Raw genomic sequence first — 19,410 nt, 5'->3', positions numbered from 1 at the left:
GAAATCACAATTATGCAAATGATTATGTGGTGGACATGACTTATTTACACGATGGCATGTCATTTCTGTCTCCACATGGTCGCGCGTTTACAATTCTCTTCTGCTCTCTGTATCGCGCACGGTGGAGTTCGGCCCTGATGTGCACAGATGCGCGGCTTCCAGGTGCGTTTGATTTACAACACAAGACAACGAGAGTAGACAAGAAGCGCATAATTGTTTTATGGCAATTATTTTGTTTTCATAATCGTTGAAAGCCCAAATCGCAATCTAGATTAAAATTCGATTAATCGAGCAGCCCTACCTAGACCCTAGCGTTCCCATCGCCAAACAGTACCCTTAAATGTGGGCAGGGTTGTTGTCATTCACTGCTCTGTCAAACACTAACTGTATCTCCTCATAGGTGGAACGTCTGCACCTTATTTACCGTCTGCAGAACGAGGCTGCACGCCGACATGGCTGCAGCAATAGCAAGTTTGTGCATGTAGTCCTTATCAAGCAAGCGCAGCCGGCCGGAGCCCACAGAATTGACGCTCTGCAATGCTTTTTTCCTCTAAGTGAGGTTTAGAATATATACAGTTCACATAATCTGGTCATTAAATGTTTGAAGATCCACTCATTTCTGAAACACTGTCATCTAAGAGAGACAAAAGAAACCCAACTAAAGTAATGGTCAAAGTTGTCATATCGAAATTTAAGGCGTGTTGATGGATTCATGTCATCAACTTGTGCATTGAGTAGCATTACAAGTTAACGTTCCACCTTAAAAGTCTCCGGCAGTCGACCCACTGAATTAAGTTATTTTTTCTCAGACTCCAGCTGCTGCAAGAGGCAGCAAAACGTCCTTTCATTTTATAGTTACAGTTTACTAATGTAAAATTCTCCACAGTATGAACAGTGGTTACTAAACCAGCCACAACTCAGCCCTGAGCAGAGTGACTGTCCTCTATTGACCAATCAGACTGCAGTGTTCACAGCTCCACCTTTTAGTACCAGTTCTGTGTGCTAGGTACCCCAACAGAGGGGGCACCAAAAATGGGGACGGTACAGAACAGTTCCATTGGTACCATCCACAACTTTTCACAGTGGAAACAGAAAAAATGCGTACAAAAATGAACTGTACTGTACCATACTGCTCGGTAGAAATGGGGCTTAAGTGAATAATTGGGACATCATCTTTTGGAAATTGGTCGGGTATTGAGCGACGCCACTGCAGACAGCATCGGTGACGCTCAATACTGGCTACTGACAGGCTCAGATTTGATTGTAAGTGTCTGACAACATCAACAACAATTGCGAGATTTCAGAACAATCAAGCTAAAGGCAAAGAAAAACGTTTTATTTCTCTGTGTGAATCACTATGCACGTGTGTGTCCGTGTGATCTGCATGTTCGGGTGTGTTTGTTCCGACCCACCCTGCGCAGACAGCTCCAGCGGCGACTCAAACTCGACAGAATAAGGCCTCATCAGATTCTTCAGTTTCTGGAACAGCTGTTGGGCCGAGATAAGAAAGCAAACACCAATTAATCCTACTGCACTTGGATACACTCGCAGCAGGGGAGTCTGCATCTTTAGACACCACAACACACACATAAAGACACACACACACACACACACACAACAACGGCAATGAATCCAGCTTATTACTGACAAAAAGACGTATGCGCATTCTTCCTGAGCAGTGAACAAAGAGGACAGGAAATGAGGTGAGCGTACAAGTTGCAAAGGTGCTTGTCTTCATATAACCTCTCTGCTCTTTCATGAAACGAGCTTGTCAAAGGTTTAGTAGTCATTCCCATGTTCAGGAAATTAAGAGAGAGAAGATTAAAATCAGCAAACTTATCTGAAAATGAGAGATTTGAGATGCCCGCTGATAGCTTGTATTTTTAGTCTCGCAAGTGTTTTTTTTCTCCTCATACCACATTTGAGATTTTGCGCTGAATGATTAGCCCATTAGAAAATTAATGGATGACACACACACAGTCATCCATCCACCAAAAATGTGAAGCATTTGGTTTCAGCTTCTGAAATGTGAGAATTTTCAGATTTGTCTCAGCATTTTGTCACTGTAGATGGAAGTCTTTGTGGTTTTGGACCCAAAAAAAGCACTTTTAAGACACCGCTTTAGATTTTTGATGGTGATTTTTAGACTTAACCATTGTTTGATCAATCAAAAGAACAGAATGACGGATTTATCAGTGGTAAAAATAATCATTAATTGCAGCCCTAATTACGTAATGACAGCTTAATTGGAGCAGTACAGAGATTTTAGGTTTTTCCGTCATCCCTCCCGCAGCGTCTTGTGTCACTGACGCGACGCCGTGCACATTAAAAATTGAAGCCCCCTAATTTCTTGCTCCAATTTAGTCACGGGGGGGATTTTGATACCCCTCTGTCAGAGATATCAAAGGCCAAACGCGCCTTTGTTTTTCACTTTATGATGATAAAATGGAGGTGGCGAAGAAAAAGCAGCTTTCATTCCTTGTGTTTGCAGTCCTTTGAAAAAGATAAAAGAAGATGGCTACGTGCCAGATGTGGAGGAGAGAGGCTGGTTGGGGAGACAACGTGGCTCGTCTGTGGTGCAGAGAGAGCTGGAGGCAAATAACAAATTTCAAATAATGTGTTGCAAGATAGTTTTCTCTCTGTCCTGTGCGGCGTCTTACGAACTCAGTGGCTGTCGCTGCCGAGGCTGACGCAGATTTTGTGCTGACCAAAACGTGCTTGAAAATATCTGGCTGGAAACTGGGTCACTGCTGCTCTGACCTCCTCACCTGCTGTTCTCCATCCCCAGCCTTTGTTTTCATTCCTGCATCCCCCAACTGTGCTTCAGAGCAACTATTATGTCTAAGTGCTGTGGTCTTTGTGATTGAAGTGCAGCCTGCTCCACATTTCGCACAGCAGCGTTATAACTTGGTTTATCCAGTTATCACAGAGCAGTTTTTTCAGCCAAGTAATTTGGCCTTGTCACCTATCTTTTCTGTCACATTCACTTTCATGTATATGCAGCTCCTGGAAAATTCAAAACTGAGAGAAACGCGGCGGATTTTCTGTCCTTATATGACATGACTTTCATATCTATAAAACAACCCCAGAACAAGACAACACAGAGAGAACATTATCATTTCAAAATCTGCTTTTGTTGTGCTTAACAAGCCAGACCCCTTTGATATTTGCTGAGTGATTTTATGACTCATGAATTAAGCATTGTGTTTTTACTTTCAAATGGAGAGGGGGTGGTTTAATTTACCTCTCTGATGAAGTCACTCGATCATGACTGCAGGCTGCATGTCAATATTTATGAGCCTAAATTTAAGATATATAAGATTGACGCTCCCCCAAGCACAACCTCACATATTCATATACAGCGTGTGAACGTGCATCAGAGAGTGAGTGTGAAGCTGCAGTTTGTGACCTGAGTCACTTTGTATGTATGGCATGATTTCAGATCTGCAGTCAGGAAGCTTTAGCTCAGCGTGTTGCTTTGATATTTGAAATGACTTCCTGGATGTTATTAATTTAAGTCCTGTCGGCTACTGTTGTGTGTTTGTAAGTTTTTTTGTTTTATGCCGTCTGGAGGAGTGCAGTATTTGGCAGCTTTTAAAGTTACTGTTTAAAAATTGATTGAACGGGGACCCAGGCTGACTCCATTTAAACTTTGGCAAACAGAGGCTGGCTTGGAGTGAAATGCTCTGTTTATGATGGACTGTCTCTGTGTGGAGGTTATGTTTTTATGAAGACAGTAAACAACAACAACAACAAAAATCAACAGTTAAAGGTCCAGTGTGTAAGATTTAGGAGCATCTACTGGCAGAAATGATATCTAAAACTCATTTTCATTAGTTTATAATCACCTGAGACTAAGAATTGTTGGGTTTTTGTTACCTTTAAAATGAGCCATCTATATCTACATACGGACCATGTCGTCCTACAGTAGCCCATAAAATTTAACACTGGCTCTAAATAGGGCCATTAGCATTTTTGCATTAGCCGGTGTAGTTGTAGGTGTGGCTGCAGCTGGAGCAACTATGTGAGTGACCTGCTCACCAGCTACATGATTCGCTGTCCATACCCACACAATCAGCCCCCTTCGCTTCGTCTGGAAGTGGAAGCCCCAAAGAAAATGTGAAGAGAGGCGGTTAAGGTTAGAAGTAGGGCACATCTCCTGTCTACATGTATTATGAATAAAGTAAATTTATAAAGTGGATTATTGCCACGCTTGGCCTCATATTTTTTCACTGTAACAGCATGATGTAGCAGGGTTCAAAGTGTCATGTTGTTGGGTTTGTTTTTTGCTGATGGTGGGAGTTTCCTATAGGCTTTAAACAGAATATGGCTGCAGCTTTACATGTCTCTAATAGGAGAAGATTCACCACTAGATGCCATTAAAACCTACACACTGGAGCCTTAAAGGAAAATGCACTTTATGGTCAAAAGTGTGCAGACACATACTTAAGTGTATTTTTATGGGGTGTTTTTTCATAGTTTGAGACCTGCAGTGTTGGTGTGGGCGTGTTGATTCAGGCACAAGTAAGTGAATTGGGGTCCAGAAAGTCACATTTGAGTCGTAGATCCATTGGTTTGAAGGCTTATCAGCTGCTTAAAAACTGGACAGCAGTTTAAATATACCAGGATTTTACATCTCTGGAAAGTTATCACAGTGGCAATCATCTCAATCCAATCTGAACTGCTCCCATGTTGTCTGAACATGGCCTCACACTGTACACCTGGATACGCTGATTGTAGTTAAACCATTTGAGGCAAGTGATTATCTTCAAAAAATTAAAACTAAGTAATCTGAGTCATAAGTGCTATATCGTAGGCAACTGGACTTGCTTGCGTTTCTTGAAGACGTTTCACCTCTCATGATAAGTAATTTGAGTGAAACTGACTTAAATGGTAATAAGCTTGGCAGCAGGGCTGGGCGGTATGGCCTAAAATCAATATCACGGTATTATTTTGGGAGGGATGCGGTGACGGTATGATATCGCGGTATCGTCTTCTCTCTCTTTTTTTTTTTTTTTACACCTTAAATAAAACAATTTAAAAAGCCATACAAGTCTAGGATGGAAGCTATTTATCGTCAGAAGTAAAAGGGTTGCTAATCCATGTATTATTGTGTATAAAATATTATATAGCATGTATAAATGTTATAGGGAAGAGGGAGGGCCGGTGGCTCCCGGGCCCCCTTCTCCTGCGGGCCTGGGTTTGGGGCGGTTGGCCAGGGCATCTCATCATGTAGCGAGGGAGGTGCATGAGGCAGGCCGGCCGGCCCTACTTGGCAGTGACAATGTGCATTAGAGTCTGTTCAACTCAAAGATGCCAGTGAACATAATGCTGCCCTCATACTGCACAATTTACTAAGTAGGGTGGGACGGTATGAAAAATCATAATCCGGTTTGATATTAAGCCAAACACCAGACTGGACTGGTATACAGAATTATACCAGGTGTCACCAGTCACGAGTGGAGTATAACAATGCCGTGTCCCAAAAGCAAATGAGTGTCAGACTATCGCGTTGCATCACGTATCTCTGTCCACATTGAATCCAATAAATACGCACTTCTGTTAGGTCTACAACATGTAAACAAACCACATCAATATTAGCTGTTTGTTTGACGTCAGACTGAAGACGTAACCCCTTCAAAGATGAGTGAGTAGCACACTTGCTATCTTCCTGTTTTGTTACATTACTTTTTTCAACGGAAAACACATGATTTATATTGTGATATTTAATGGATATAACAATATAGCCAACAGCAAGTAGCCTAGTTTGTTATTAATGAGGGTCATTTAGCTCACCAGAAACTTACAGCTCCCTGGTGGTCTTTCTCCAGCCAGCCTCTATCTTATTAAGGTTTTTGTAGTGAAATATAAAGGTATCCTGTAGATAATTCCTCATCTTAACTTCATGAATCAGCAAAGCAAGCAACAGATATAAATAGGAACGCGCCATCCGATAAGAGTTGAGCTCACAGTAGCAGTGCTGTACCCAGGCAGATGTGGAGGACTCAGCCTATATGGGGAGCACACTCTACTGCGTGAGCTAGAGGTTGCCCAGTGCTGTGTTGCTTGCGGTTATTTAGGGCATACATGTTGGCTTAAAATCCAAAATGTTACCATATTGGTGAATTTTTTGTTTACTTGCCATGTCTCCTCTCGTCACCAAAACACATGAACTTCAGTGTTGTCCACACCGGCCTTGGCTCACAGCCGGTCAGACACTAGTGGTTCCATTAGTCTGTTAGTCCATTGTCACATTGTTCATGCAATACATGTTGGATTTAGTGCCGTGATGCCATCAGCGCACGTTGCCCATTTAGATGCCTTTTAACCCTATGGGCCCTAGGCGTTTTTGGGGTATTTTTACTCGCTTTACTTTTAAGCTCATATCACAGTCATTGTAAAGGCTACATACACATGCTATATCTTGTTTTTTTTCAGGACAATCTGGGCTAACCAGATTTGCCATCATTCCATGTCCTTCTATGTGCCTGTATTTTATATAAAATTTTATATCAATGAAAAAAACAAATCCGTGTTACAAAATTCTTACATTTTTACATGTATCTCAGCATAGCAAGTTGGAAAATGACATATTCTGCCATATATGAAAAAGGGAGACTCTCTGGAATCTGGCAATATAAAAACCATGATGGTGGGACATTCTGTCACTTCACAGTTGTCCAAAACATGTGGTTTGTGCCAGGTGGACATAATTGCCAGTATTTTTTCATTATTGCAAGAAATTCCATTGACAAGTCAAAAATGTGTTTTATCTGAAAGAAACATGCAATATTTACATTTAAGATAATAGGAAATTAGTCAACCAATTGCAATGATGTCCTCCAAGGTAATATTTGCCACTTTGTTTGCAGTAAACAAAGTTTGTTGCTGTTTTTCAGTTTCAGTTATATATTGGGGGGGTGGTGGGGGGCATTTTGGGCATTGGTGGGGGGACACATGTCCCCCTCAATGTATACGGTGACTACGGCCCTGTCATGCATGCATAATTAGGCTGCAGTTGTCTGGGTGCGCAAAGGTGAAGTGGCTGGTCTTGTCATACAAAGTTTGATGGAGTGTCAACTGGACAATATGGAGATATTTGCATCTTGAAAGCTGGACTACAAATGTGGATAGACAGGGAGAAACACACGCAAGCCTAAGACGTGGTAAGATACGATATTCCTCACTATATGAAGTGACTGATAACAAGATCTGTATAATGGATTGTAAAGAAATTTGTCAGGTTTTTATTTTGTAGACAATTGATCTGGATTTATAGCGTGATGGGTTGACAGCACAGTGATGTGTGTGGTCCTGTGCTTTCATGTGATATGCGTGGCATTTCTGTGCGAGCCTGCATTCGCGAGTAATCCATCCAAGAGTAATGTGTGTGCAAAGCTGTATGAAAGCTCTGTTATACATCATTTTAGTGTAACTTTATCATTTTTTTTCGCTGTGAAAACATTGGACTACGGTCGTGGAGAAAATCAATAGAGAAGAACAGGTGTGAATTTGGACGCACTATGCATCGTTCAGGCCCATAGTGTTAATTTGTCAGAACGTGTTGTTATGACAAATGCTGGTTCAGCCAGTTAGCATAAAATCAAACCGGTTTCAAGCTCATACTACGGACTGGACGGCAAAACTTGAAACTGACCCAGCTCTAAGATTGATAACATAATTCAATCAAACTTATTGTTTTAAATAATATTTATATATTTAAAGGTTCAGTGTGTAAGATTTAGGGGGATTTAGTGGCATCTAGTGGTGAGGATTACACATTACAACCAGTTGTAACTTGTCCCAGTTAAAATTTATCCAGTGTTCATTGCTCAGCAGGTTTTTAGTGGGAGCTGAATTATCCAGAGAGCCCTGACCTCAGCTACATCAAACCCCTTTGGGATGAACTGTAATGCTGTAATGACTATTATTTACATCAGTGGCCGACCTCACTAATGCTCCTGTGGTTGAATGCAAAGCCTCGCAGCCAGGTTCCAAAATCTCGTGTAAAGACTTTCCAGAAGAGTGGAGGCTGTTGTTGCAGCATATAATATACTGTGTGTGCTGTTCAAGTGTCCAAATACTTTTGGCCATGCAGTGTATTTGCCAGTGGAGGGTAGGTTTGATGAAAAGCATTCATAGAAAGGTCGCAGCCGGCAAAATTTCTACATCCTAAAAAGTGTACACAAGGAAAATCTCATTAATTGTATTTTCTGACTGAAGTCTACAGTCGACGAGTCACCAGTGTGAAAATATCACTTTGGGATCTCGGGACTAAGCCTTGAAAAAAGAGAGGCACACCATTTTTGTTGTTTTGGACTCAAGCTTTGTTGAAACAACTGTGTCTGTGTTTGTCTGTAGGGGTGGAGATATCACTGATGTGCAGTCTGTTCTGCAGACTGCCAGCCTGTCCATCAACCCCAGAGAGATCCACTTTATATAACAAAGCATTTTGGCAGACGTGACTGGAACAGACAGTTAGGTCAGACAAACACCGCTGGCTATGTTGTGCATCAGTCTGTGTGTGTGTGTGTATGCGAGTGTGTCGGCGAGCTTGTTTGTGCCTGTGAGTGTGCTTTGATTTTTTTTTTTTTTGTATGTGGTTATGTCTTATTGTTTGTTTCATGTCAGGTAGAGAGAGGTGCAGTATCACTCAGCGTGTGTGCTCTTCAGCTGTATCTAGTAGCATCACACGAGAGTGAGATAATAGTCACACATGTGGAGGATGAGAGCGGGAGAGAGGGAGAAACTGAGACAGTCAGGAGGATAATATGGTGATTATCAGACTAACAGACTCAGTGAGCATAAATATGAAAGCAGACGGCAACAAACGGAGAAATGAGCGGGGAGGACACAGAGAGAATTGGGCAGGAGGGAGCGAGAAGTGTTCGCTTTAATAATAAGAGACAGAACAATACATCTATTTATCTTGGGCATCTTGAGTTATTGACTCAGCTTGTGTGGCACATAAATATTAGGTTTTGAGCATTTAAATCAGCAGAGACCTTGTTATGAATGAATTGGCGTGCGTCTGAATCGCAGCGTGCGATGGTCTCAGGAATTGATTCATAGTTCTGCATCAGATTTCAACACTCCGTACTCAGTGTACATTATCTGCCTGTGTACTCCACAGTAATTGTGTTGTAGAGCGACTAAGCCTCGTCTCACCACTAACTATGTCATTACTGTCGTGCAATCATCAATGGCCTAAGTAATCGAGTTTAGAGTACGCTCTTTCATGCACTGAGGTAACAGTGACGAAAGTTTGCAGTGGAGCTGTGTGTGCTGTGTGTGTTACTGAAGAGGAGAAGATTAACGGGCCTGTCTTCAACTTCCTCAGCGAAAACACAAGCATCCAAAGCTGAGCATTTATTGTCCTTGTGGCCTCCATTGAGGATGCACCGATCTGACTTTTTCAGCCCTGATACCACAGCCCATACGCCAGGCATTATACGTTTCTGTAAATCACGTATACGTTGCATTTGCACGTTACATATGATACATATCAATGTTTCTAAAGTTTGTTTGTTTGTTTGTTTATTGAGATCTTGGGACATTATTGAACTGTCTTCTTGGGGTCTACACAGTTGCATAGTGACAATACAAAACATACATTCACACTACACAACACAAGGCACGAAATAACACATCATAATGCACATCCATTGTAAAAGAAACACTAACATTTGACACAGTTTACACAGAAAGACACTAGGTAAATTGACTTCAACTGAATCCATCATAATCTAATAGATAAATATCAGATACAGTTCAATAGAATGCCCATGAAACATTTACACACCAAAGAATACTATTAATTAGTAAAGTTCATTTTTAAGTAGTGCTCTGCAGCAATTTTTCTTTAGCAATTTTTAAAAACCACATATATTATTTTGTTGTGTAATATGTGTAATTCCATTCTTGATCGCTCGATATATTACTGTTCGTCGGACTGATGTGGTTTTGAATTTTGGTGCGTGCCTTGTTAAGTAACTGTGTGTATCTGAACTAAAGGACAGTTTTCTGTAAAAATAGTGATGTAATATATGAGCTGACTTTGTCATTGGAAGGTGGAGAGGATGGTGGATGGTGGCGCCTAGGTGAGAGGGCTCCCAGGCTCTAGACCTTTTTTTCGGGACCAATATATGACAAAACTGAGAGGAGAGAGGGAGTGACATGCAGCAAAGGGCCACAGGCTGGAGTCGAACCCGGACCGCTGCGGCAACAGCCTTGTACATGGGGCGCCTGCTCTACCACTAATCCACGGATGCCCCGGAAATGAGACATTTTGACTAGAAAAAAGACAAATATTCTAGGTAAGATTTTGAGTTTTGGCAGTGTGTACTTCATGATGTGTTCAAATGTAACTACAAGAAAAGGAAATTTGGGTTTTTGTGAGAAAAACAGGCAGTTGGGAGGTGAAATTTGTTTTCTTGACAATATGAAGCAATTTCATTTGTTGATGAATGCAACTGAGTTTGTGTTCTGAGGCTTCTTGCCTTTATTTGTTTATTTTTGAGCTATAACATTTCAGAATTGTGTCAGAATGACAATAAAGCTACTTTCCTTTCCTGTATTCCCTGAGAAGTACTTTTACTTAATATTTTGACTAAGCTACTTTTACTGGTATTGGCGTAATATTTGACAAGGAGTATCTGTACTTTTACTCAAATAGTGAAGTTGTGTACTCTGTCCACCTCTGCCAGTTGGTGATGATAATACCACGAAAAGGTGTTGTTTTTTTACACAGACATCGCTCCTTTTCCTGCTGCGATTGTGCCCCAAAAGCAGGTATTTTAAGCCAAAGCTTAATCTTTTCCCAATCATAACTAAGTGGTTTTTGTGCCTATACCTGACCACATGTTAACCGTAGGGCTGTGCAATATGAAGATATTATATCGTTATTGAGATATGAGACGTATCATCTTAGATGTTGGATATCGTCGTATCGTGATATGGCATAAATGTTGTTTTGTCCCCCTTGTTTTAAAGGCTGAAATATTTAAATTTATCAACTTACCAGACCTTTTTATTTGTTTGAACGCTCGCTTTAACCCACTTAGTCGTCCCTACAACTTCGTCGCATCAGAGAGGGTATTTGGTCAGAAACATTATGTTGGCTTTTGTCTCCCAGTCTGAGCGTTAAGGAAGTGCTTTTGAGGACATTTTAAAATATCATGATATATATCGTGTATCAAGATATAGCCTAAAAATATCATGATATAATTTTCGTTGAAACAACAACACGTTTCATTATATCCACTACATAATAATGAGCATACCCTGGTGACTGGAGCAAAAGCAGGCAACAGCTGACACATTAATCTTGAGATAATCGTACCTTCTGTGAAATACTGTTTGCTTGAGTGACACCAACTGTTGGCATCTTTTCTGTTCTGAATTAAATATGCACATTTTTAATATGTACTCTGGCGTGAAACTTTAGTGGTGTTAAAGATGAGCTTTTCATAATTTCCATTGTTCGTGTGTGTGTGTGTGTGTGTGTGTGTGTGCTTGCACTGTACCTTCTCTCCATTGGGGTTGCCCAGGACGTAGCATCCCATTATGTGGATGAGGTTGGGCTCTGGGTTGATTTTACTCATGAAGCGACTAAGCCTCCTCCAGAATCTGAACACAGACAAAGGCTACAGTTACACAGGCTGGATTTTTTCCTTCTGAATGTTCAGTTCCCATGAAATTAAATACACAAAATGTAACTTTTATAAGGATAAGCCTGCGCCAAGCACTCGTCACGCTTTATTGGTTAACTGCTTTTGCACTGAAGCAACTGTAATAAGAATATCCTTATGAAACAGGAGGTAAGCTGTGGGTTTTTAAATCTCTGAAACAAGAAAACATCACCTATGCAAAGATGCCCCTCTCTTAGTTGTAGATGTGCTCATAAATGACAAACAAACATAGAGCAAATGTTGAATCGTCTCAGTGGAACATCTTTGATTGAAATTAAGTCGGAGAGCACTCACAAACGGTATTCATACTCTGAGAATAGAGTAAAGAGCATTTATGTGACAAATTTGTGCCAGGATCTTTGAATCTCTAAAATGAAATAAAGGTTTCTTTGGGAGTAAGCCAGCTTCTTTTGGTTGAGATTTGCACAGGAGGGATTCTTTTTCTGATTACTGGTGGAATAAAAGGCTCAATAAAAGTGCAGCTACGGTATTTTAATGATGAAATACTTCCCCAGTGCTTGTCTTTTCTTAGCTGGCTAATGGCTCTCAGTCATGGTAAAGCATCATCACATGTCAATGCTTTATAAGACATGGGAAATGTGAATTGTTAACAGGAGGCCATAGAGAAATGAACTAATATTCATCAGGAGATGGAAGCAGTGATAACTTACTGGCTCATGTCCTCCTCCTTTTCCACCTTAGCGAAAGTTGCCACTTTATTCTTCAGTAAATACAGATGACCGGGGCCTCCCTAAGAAAAACACAGAGGAGTTGAACACATTACTACCATCACTTCTGCTAATTTGCTTCTCTTTAATTAAGATCTCGAGAGATTAGATCCCAAAGGGAGGTACTCAAAACACTCTAGCTGGTTACTCGGGGAGTTCCATATGCAGTGCATGAACACATAAACCTTTATGTATATCCCAGTTTTAGAGGAAATACAGTATCACATATATTCTATCTCCTTGTTCCTCACCTGACAAAAGATGAGCATCCTCCAGAACTTGCTTCCTCTCCTGTAAGCTGTGAGCTTCTTCTCTATTTCCTCTGTGACAGAGGGAGAAAAAAAGGGTTGGATTGATGTGAACGACAGGGACTGAGAGAGGAGAGAATACGAAAAGAGACACGTAACAATGTAGTGAGAGAGGGAGAACTGTGAACAACGAACACAAAAGAAATCTCCGGGGGGGTGAGTTCAAGTACAGGTTTAATAATAGACAGCAGAGAAACTAATGGAAGACGTTGTTTAAATTGGATTCAACTGTGTGTACTTAAAGCAGCAGGAAATGTCACTGCAAAAATAAAACCGGTCAATGAACAACGGTAAAATGGAAACCTGAAATCTATACATGTGAATTATTCATCGACGTCCTCTCACTAACTGTGAGAGCTGTATTCAATGCAGAGTTCATTATCATCTTGGGAGGCTCCAGGGACCATTTACAGCAAGTGCTTCTCTGATGAGCAAGACTATCATTTTCTGAATGCAGAAACCAGTTTTAAAAATAGTATTTAAGCAATTACACAGAATTCTAATTGGTTGCAAATGAGCAGAGCTGATAAGCTATGTGTAAGCTTGTTTTAAGAGACTTGATTGCAGGTAAGGTTTAGCCTGGAGCTTTTTACCTGACCTTTACTTCCCACAGTTTGAGCCAGAGTTCAGACTCGAGCCTCGGGCAGACTGAGGCACAGTCCAGGCTCAAGACTAAAGGTGACTGATTTTCTAGACAGGATGTCATATAAATGTTTCTATCTATATATAAATGTATCTGTGGCTCTATATTTTATAGTAATTATGTCTCTGTACTTGTTTAAGTAGTGTTTAACTTGTTTAACTTCCATTAGCTGGACGCTAGTATTACATATTACCTCTTGCCACAAAATCATTTGCAAATATCCTGATCATATTTTATATTTGTATCCTCTGTTCTTACATATTTTTGGAATATTCTTCTTTCTATAGTATTTTATTCACTGTAGTCAATTATGTGAATTAAATTTTAATCAAATATATACCGCAAAGCTTCAATTGAATGCCCAGTCCCTTTTACTAGCCCGGCATGGCTACACATTTTGACAAACGCCTGGTCTGGTTGCCAAGCAGTTCACATTTTTAATAGAAGTTCTTTGAATGTATAAAACTGGGTTATTGGCTTTTGTCCCCCTTGGTGTTGGGACATGCAGGATGGATGGTGGCTCATGGATATCTGGAAGATTTCTCCCTCCCAGGAAGTGCCCTGGATTTCCAGGGGTCAAAGCTGGGGATCATGGGGACCTTTGTGGTCTTGAGGGACGGTCACGGAAAAGGAGGGCCCGTTGTCAGTGGCACTGCAGTATAGCCTTGCTTGTTCTTATTTTCTGTTTTCTCAGTATTGGGCATTACATCTTTGCCTATGACGCCCCTGCCTGTTGTTGTTGGTTTTGTCTGTTGCTGATTTTGTCTGCTTTTTTGTTTCCATAAAAAACGAATGAAAACTGAGTACAAAAGCAAAAACAAACAAACAAACAAACAAACAAAAAAAAACAGGTTGTGGGCTACTTTAAAATTATGTGTCCAGTTTTCGATTGCCCTTTAAGTTATTCATATTCCTTTAACCCGTAAGGGTCCTCAGATAGAAGTAATCAATGGGGTTTTCATGAAAATGAATCCAAGCTGTGAGTATTGCGAGTATCCTCGAGTGTCGTAACTCTCCAATGAATGATTTATGATTAATATGAAATCTGAAGCCTAACCTTTACACAAGTAATATTCATACTGGTTTAAATAAATAATTTGATTGTATTTCCTGATTTTTGCTGAGCAACAGTTTTGTGTGAAAGGAATTAAAGGCCTGTCCCAAATATAGGACTGTTCATTTCAGTGATTTAGGCAAATAATAGCCTGGGCTATTAATTGAAGTTTTATGGTAACTACCCAGCTGGCACCGGGCGTCAATATGATGTAGTTAAGACCTTGGAGTCTTATGTTGGACAGAGGGCAAATTTTGGTTGAAGTAACAGTCGAGTTAAAGATATTTCAAATGTCTTACAACAGTACAATTTTACGTTGTGTTGATGTTCACATGACAGTTTGCAGACATTGGGTTTTGCTCTTCATACCCTACGACTAAATGAAGTTATTCTACACAAGATGATGCTGACACGAGACATTTGGACTTAACTTAAAAACCAAAAAATTATCAACGTCATCAGTCTGCAGTATTCTACATAAAATTAATGTTGTCATTAGATGTTATCTTGGCACTGAATTTTGGTCACCCAATAGCACAACCTAAATTCAACCAATGTCTAACAACACTGGTGGCCAGCTGAGTACAAAACATGTGAAAAAGACAGATACTAACGCAAACAAGAATGTTTACTCACCCAAAATATCATCAAAAGTTGCATGTTCATGGTCCTACGGAAAAGACGTTTGCATAAAACATAGTCATTTAAAACTGCAACACTTTATTGACACTGTACACCCTCTAAAGAAACATCTTGTGTGCCTGGTATGATTATGTATTGTAACGCACACATGTCAATGTTCGAGTGTGCTGGACTCACATAGAGGATGGGGATGATGGAGGGGTCATCCCTGCGGATTATAGTGGGAACGTACTCTGCCTTCGGGACCTTAGATGAGATCAGCTAAAGGTGAAGGAGAAACAGGAGAAGAAGGAGAAGGAGAAGAAAGATGGAGGATGGAGAAAATGGAGCAAAGTGGGGGCAGAAGGAAGAGATGGTCAGAGGAAATGAGAGGAGAGAGGAAAAGAGCAAACTCCATTACACTCTCATGCCTGCAGGGAATGTACAGCTCTATATAATATTCAAAGCGAGATGGTAGAGAATACATTAGGTACATTTAAGATACTGCACCTGCATATAAATGTACCTCAAAATAAGCTAATTTTAACCTAGATCTGCCATCAGTGTGTAATCCTAACGTAGCCATTTCCTAAAACCACAATTTTTACTGAACCTCATTTACTCGGGATCATTTTTAGCTGCAACAACCCAAGAGCTTACTTTTTTTTAAGGGACACTATGCCAATTTCACAAGTTCAGTTCGCTCATTATGGGGAGCAGTATTCAGCCTGTGACAACAGTTGTATATCTGTGGTGGCTTTCTAAAGTCTCCAAACTCCTGCTCGGGTTTCAGGACTACAGTCATTTAGCAGAAAGCCTGCATCACAAATAGGACTGTGTATCATTTGAAAAATAACAATACCAATACCCTTAGAGTCATATAATGTTACCAATAGAGTACCTCATTAGATTGTTCTTTTTCTACTTCATCCGTCATCAGATGAATAGCAGCATCCAGTTGCACAAAATCCCACCAGACACCACAGTAGTGTCGCATATCTGTCTTTTGAAACTTTGGTGGCATCTTGGCACACTGAGCTGCCAACTCCATTGAATACACCATGCTCAACTCCACCACACCACAGGCTTTATGGGTTGCAGCTGCTGCGGTTATGGGCCAGACACACATTGCAAAGGTCATTTGTGGTGACTGGCTGCCTGCAAAACCTACAAATAGACTCCTTTTTTTCTAGTTCTGGGTGTAAAAAGGATTGAATGTAGGTGTCATTTGACTGGAGAAGTTTCCATACTACTTGGTACTGGGATATTTTGGTTGATACCTTAAAAGTATCAAATTGTGATACCCAACTCTAAATACAATTTGGTGGGTGTGGAGGTAGTATATTATGTGAGATTTTTGAGTATGCCTAAAACCTTAGTATGAAACCAATAGTACGTGAACTCCATACTATTTGCGGTGACATAATACAGTATGCAAACACTGGACACTATGCAGGTATAAATATCCTGAAATGCAATGCGGTTGATGAGAACATTTACAACAGATTTGGTGGACAGTGACCAAGTCAGATTTCTAATGCCAGTAACCCTTCAATTTAAGTGTAGGTATAATATTTCACTTTAATTGGCGTAATATTTTTTTGAAATTATTTTCAAATGGCCATTTGAGTGCGGTTGGCACTGGTTATCATGGTGATGCTCCTCCACCTATTAAGGAGGCTCTCTGGAAGTTATATAATTGTAGCTCTGTGCGTCTAGACTCGCAAAGATGACACATACTACTATTAATTTACACTGAAGTAGGTTGAACCGTAGTACACATATTGCGTATGTAGTGCATGTGTGATTTCAGATGCAGCGATTAACATTCAACAGGCAGGAAGGGTTTAACAAAAGATGCTAGTGAGCAGGGCTGACCCCAATGCTTCAGAGCTTCAGTTGTTGCCATGGTAATCGATGTCTGAATCACTATTCAGATACTTTATTTTTTGATTGTTTTTTTTTTTTACATATAAACTGGTGGAGGAAACTGAAATGAGGCTACAAGTGTCAGACATGGAGGAGGCCAGTGTCCTCATTGCAGTCACTGACCCCTGCTTCAAGCTAATTAATTGGATGTCTTACAGGGAACAGATGAGACGACGTGCAGACAGTTAACCGCGGCTGGCAACTGTAGTGAAGTGCTTGCTTTGCATCTAGTGATGTGGCCTAACATGCGACTGTCAGAGTTATTAATGACTCACTGAAAGCGCTACGTCTTACTAAAGTTGTGTCGATTTCGGGTGATTTATTAGCGTATATGAATGTGATCCGTCCACTGCAGTCCTGAAGCTTCGAATGGTTGTGGACAATTATCATTGAAGCTTTGAAGCTCCAAAAATTGAGCAGTTCAGGCAGGACATGATGTCAAGCTCAGCTCACATCCCAGCTACATCCGCTGATCTCAAACAGCCCAATCAACTGATGGAGCAGCTGATTGATGGAAGGGAGTCAGCTGATAGATCACATGATTCCTTTCTATGCAACCAACTGGCAAATCTCATTCAGGGTGCCCTATTTAAACTGCTCTGGCCTGCCTACTATTGCTACTTCCTCTGCAAGCTGCTTTGCAACCTGCCTCCACCCCAGCTCCTCCTTTTCATGCTGTGTCTGAGTTATCAACATCATTTCTGTTTGTCATTGATGCTACTCTGCTCTGTTCCCGGGGGGTCTTTGCTGCTCTCTCTGTCTTAGGCTTTCCAAGTAGGCGCATGGAAGGGCAGGGATGTTTGCTCACTCTGCCTCAGGCTTTCTTTGTTTGCCCGTGGAAGGGAAGAGAGGTGTGCTCTCTCTGCCTTATGGCCTTCCTTGTCAGCAAATGGAAGGGCAGGGAGGTTTGCTCTCAGGCTTTGCTTGTTTGTGCATGGCAGGCAGAGAGGTGCACTCTCTCTGCCTTAAGGCTTTCCTTGTAGATGCGTGGAATGGCAGAGGGGTGCGCCCTCTCTGCCTTAGGCTTTTTGAGTAGGTCTCGGAAAGGCAGAGAGGCCCTAGAACAGAGCCATACCGCCAATTATAATGCTGCAAATGAAAGTTTTCTTTGACTAAAGTGGTCCTGACTGATATGGTTTGTGGGACAACTCTACTGGTGAGTTGCACTGTGGGAAGTGTTTTGGAGTCATGATCTGTACTTGCAGTCAAACTAAAAGTCAAGATATCTTGACCATTCTTTTTAAATTTGTTTCCTTATAAATCTGCCTACTTTAAGTTAGATACTGAATTGGTTAACTGATTGCTTACCATGATCTTGGGAGGTACAAAGTCGTCCGCTTCACAGGCAAGCCTCTCCATCTCCCTCTCCTCCTCCCAGTCCATACTGTCATCAAGGCCTCCTTCATCCAAGGTATTACAGGAGGTCTGCAGGTCTCCGCCTAGAAGAAAATATAACACACCTGTGAGCAGAAAGACTCGAGATAATAGGGTGTAGGCAGAAGTGCTGGGTGGGAGGCAAGAAAGGTGACACAGAAAGAGAAAATCTGGGAGTGAAGGAAGGACATGTCCAGGAAGTGGAGAGAGGTGAGTGCGTAGGAGAGGAAACATGATGGAGTTGTTAATAATGGTGATGACATAAGAAAATGACAGATGGAAGAGAAAAAAGAAGAGACAGCTGGCTGACGGAGAAAAAAGAGTGAGTGATAGTGAGTGTGGCAGCAGGATGTCTGGCATCAGCTAACAAGGAGAGCTGTGAAAACCAAACTGGGATCAGAGGGCGACTATTCTAAGAAGGGAAGGTGTTGCATACCATCGAATCGTGCTTCTTTGACACGTTATCATAATGTATATTACACACTATGTTAATGTTTAAAATAAACGATTGACTGAATAGTACTGTGATGAGTTACATCACTCAAAATATTTAAATATAACTGTATCATGAGCAGAATGAATAAAGGTCAAAGAACTCATTAGGAACACAGTGTAATAAAGCATAATATTGGTAATCTGAATGTTTGAGAAGAAAGGGTCAGTGGGTATTTTCGGGTGACCGACATGATTCCACATCTGCTCTAAAGACTTCTAAATAATGATGAGGCAGATGCACTCATTAGCACGATAGCTTGTCATTCAAGTAAACTAACACCTTGAGGGGGATTCATTACTGTGGTGTCAAACTCCTACATCTAATACAACCAACAATGATCAGCATGAGGAGCGAGGACAACTTATTAACAGCAGAGTTTTTCATTTGTCACAGCAAGAAAACAGGTGTAACTGATGACATTGTCAAAGCTCACTGACCTGGTTTACACTTACATGGAGTGCGGTGATCGTTAACTTTATTAATTACACCATTGCTTTTATACAGAAGCCCCGAGAGGCAAGTGAGGGTGAAAATATGGTGATCCATCTTCTAAGTCTGAACTAAATG

The 19,410-nt window shown here is 41.0% G+C and overlaps 1 protein-coding gene across 4 annotated transcripts in view; it reads right to left on the bottom strand.

Annotated features, from left to right (window-relative positions):
• Positions 1-19,410, bottom strand: part of nsmfa (NMDA receptor synaptonuclear signaling and neuronal migration factor a) — a 72,068-nt gene that overhangs the window by 4,804 nt on the left and 47,854 nt on the right. For all 4 annotated transcript variants that reach the window (XM_049604708.1, XM_049604709.1, XM_049604711.1 and 1 more), the window contains 7 exons: positions 18,282-18,412; positions 15,243-15,326; positions 15,060-15,093; positions 12,670-12,740; positions 12,362-12,441; positions 11,526-11,628; positions 1,413-1,488 (listed from right to left, as the gene is read on the bottom strand). In XM_049604708.1, coding sequence (XP_049460665.1) covers positions 1,413-1,488; positions 11,526-11,628; positions 12,362-12,441; positions 12,670-12,740; positions 15,060-15,093; positions 15,243-15,326; positions 18,282-18,412 — 579 coding nt within the window. The remainder of the gene's footprint in view (positions 1-1,412; positions 1,489-11,525; positions 11,629-12,361; positions 12,442-12,669; positions 12,741-15,059; positions 15,094-15,242; positions 15,327-18,281; positions 18,413-19,410) is intronic.

This window comes from Epinephelus fuscoguttatus, linkage group LG18 (assembly GCF_011397635.1).
Source record: "Epinephelus fuscoguttatus linkage group LG18, E.fuscoguttatus.final_Chr_v1".
NCBI lineage: Eukaryota > Metazoa > Chordata > Actinopteri > Perciformes > Serranidae > Epinephelus > Epinephelus fuscoguttatus.
This window is presented reverse-complemented; position numbering and strand designations above follow the sequence as displayed.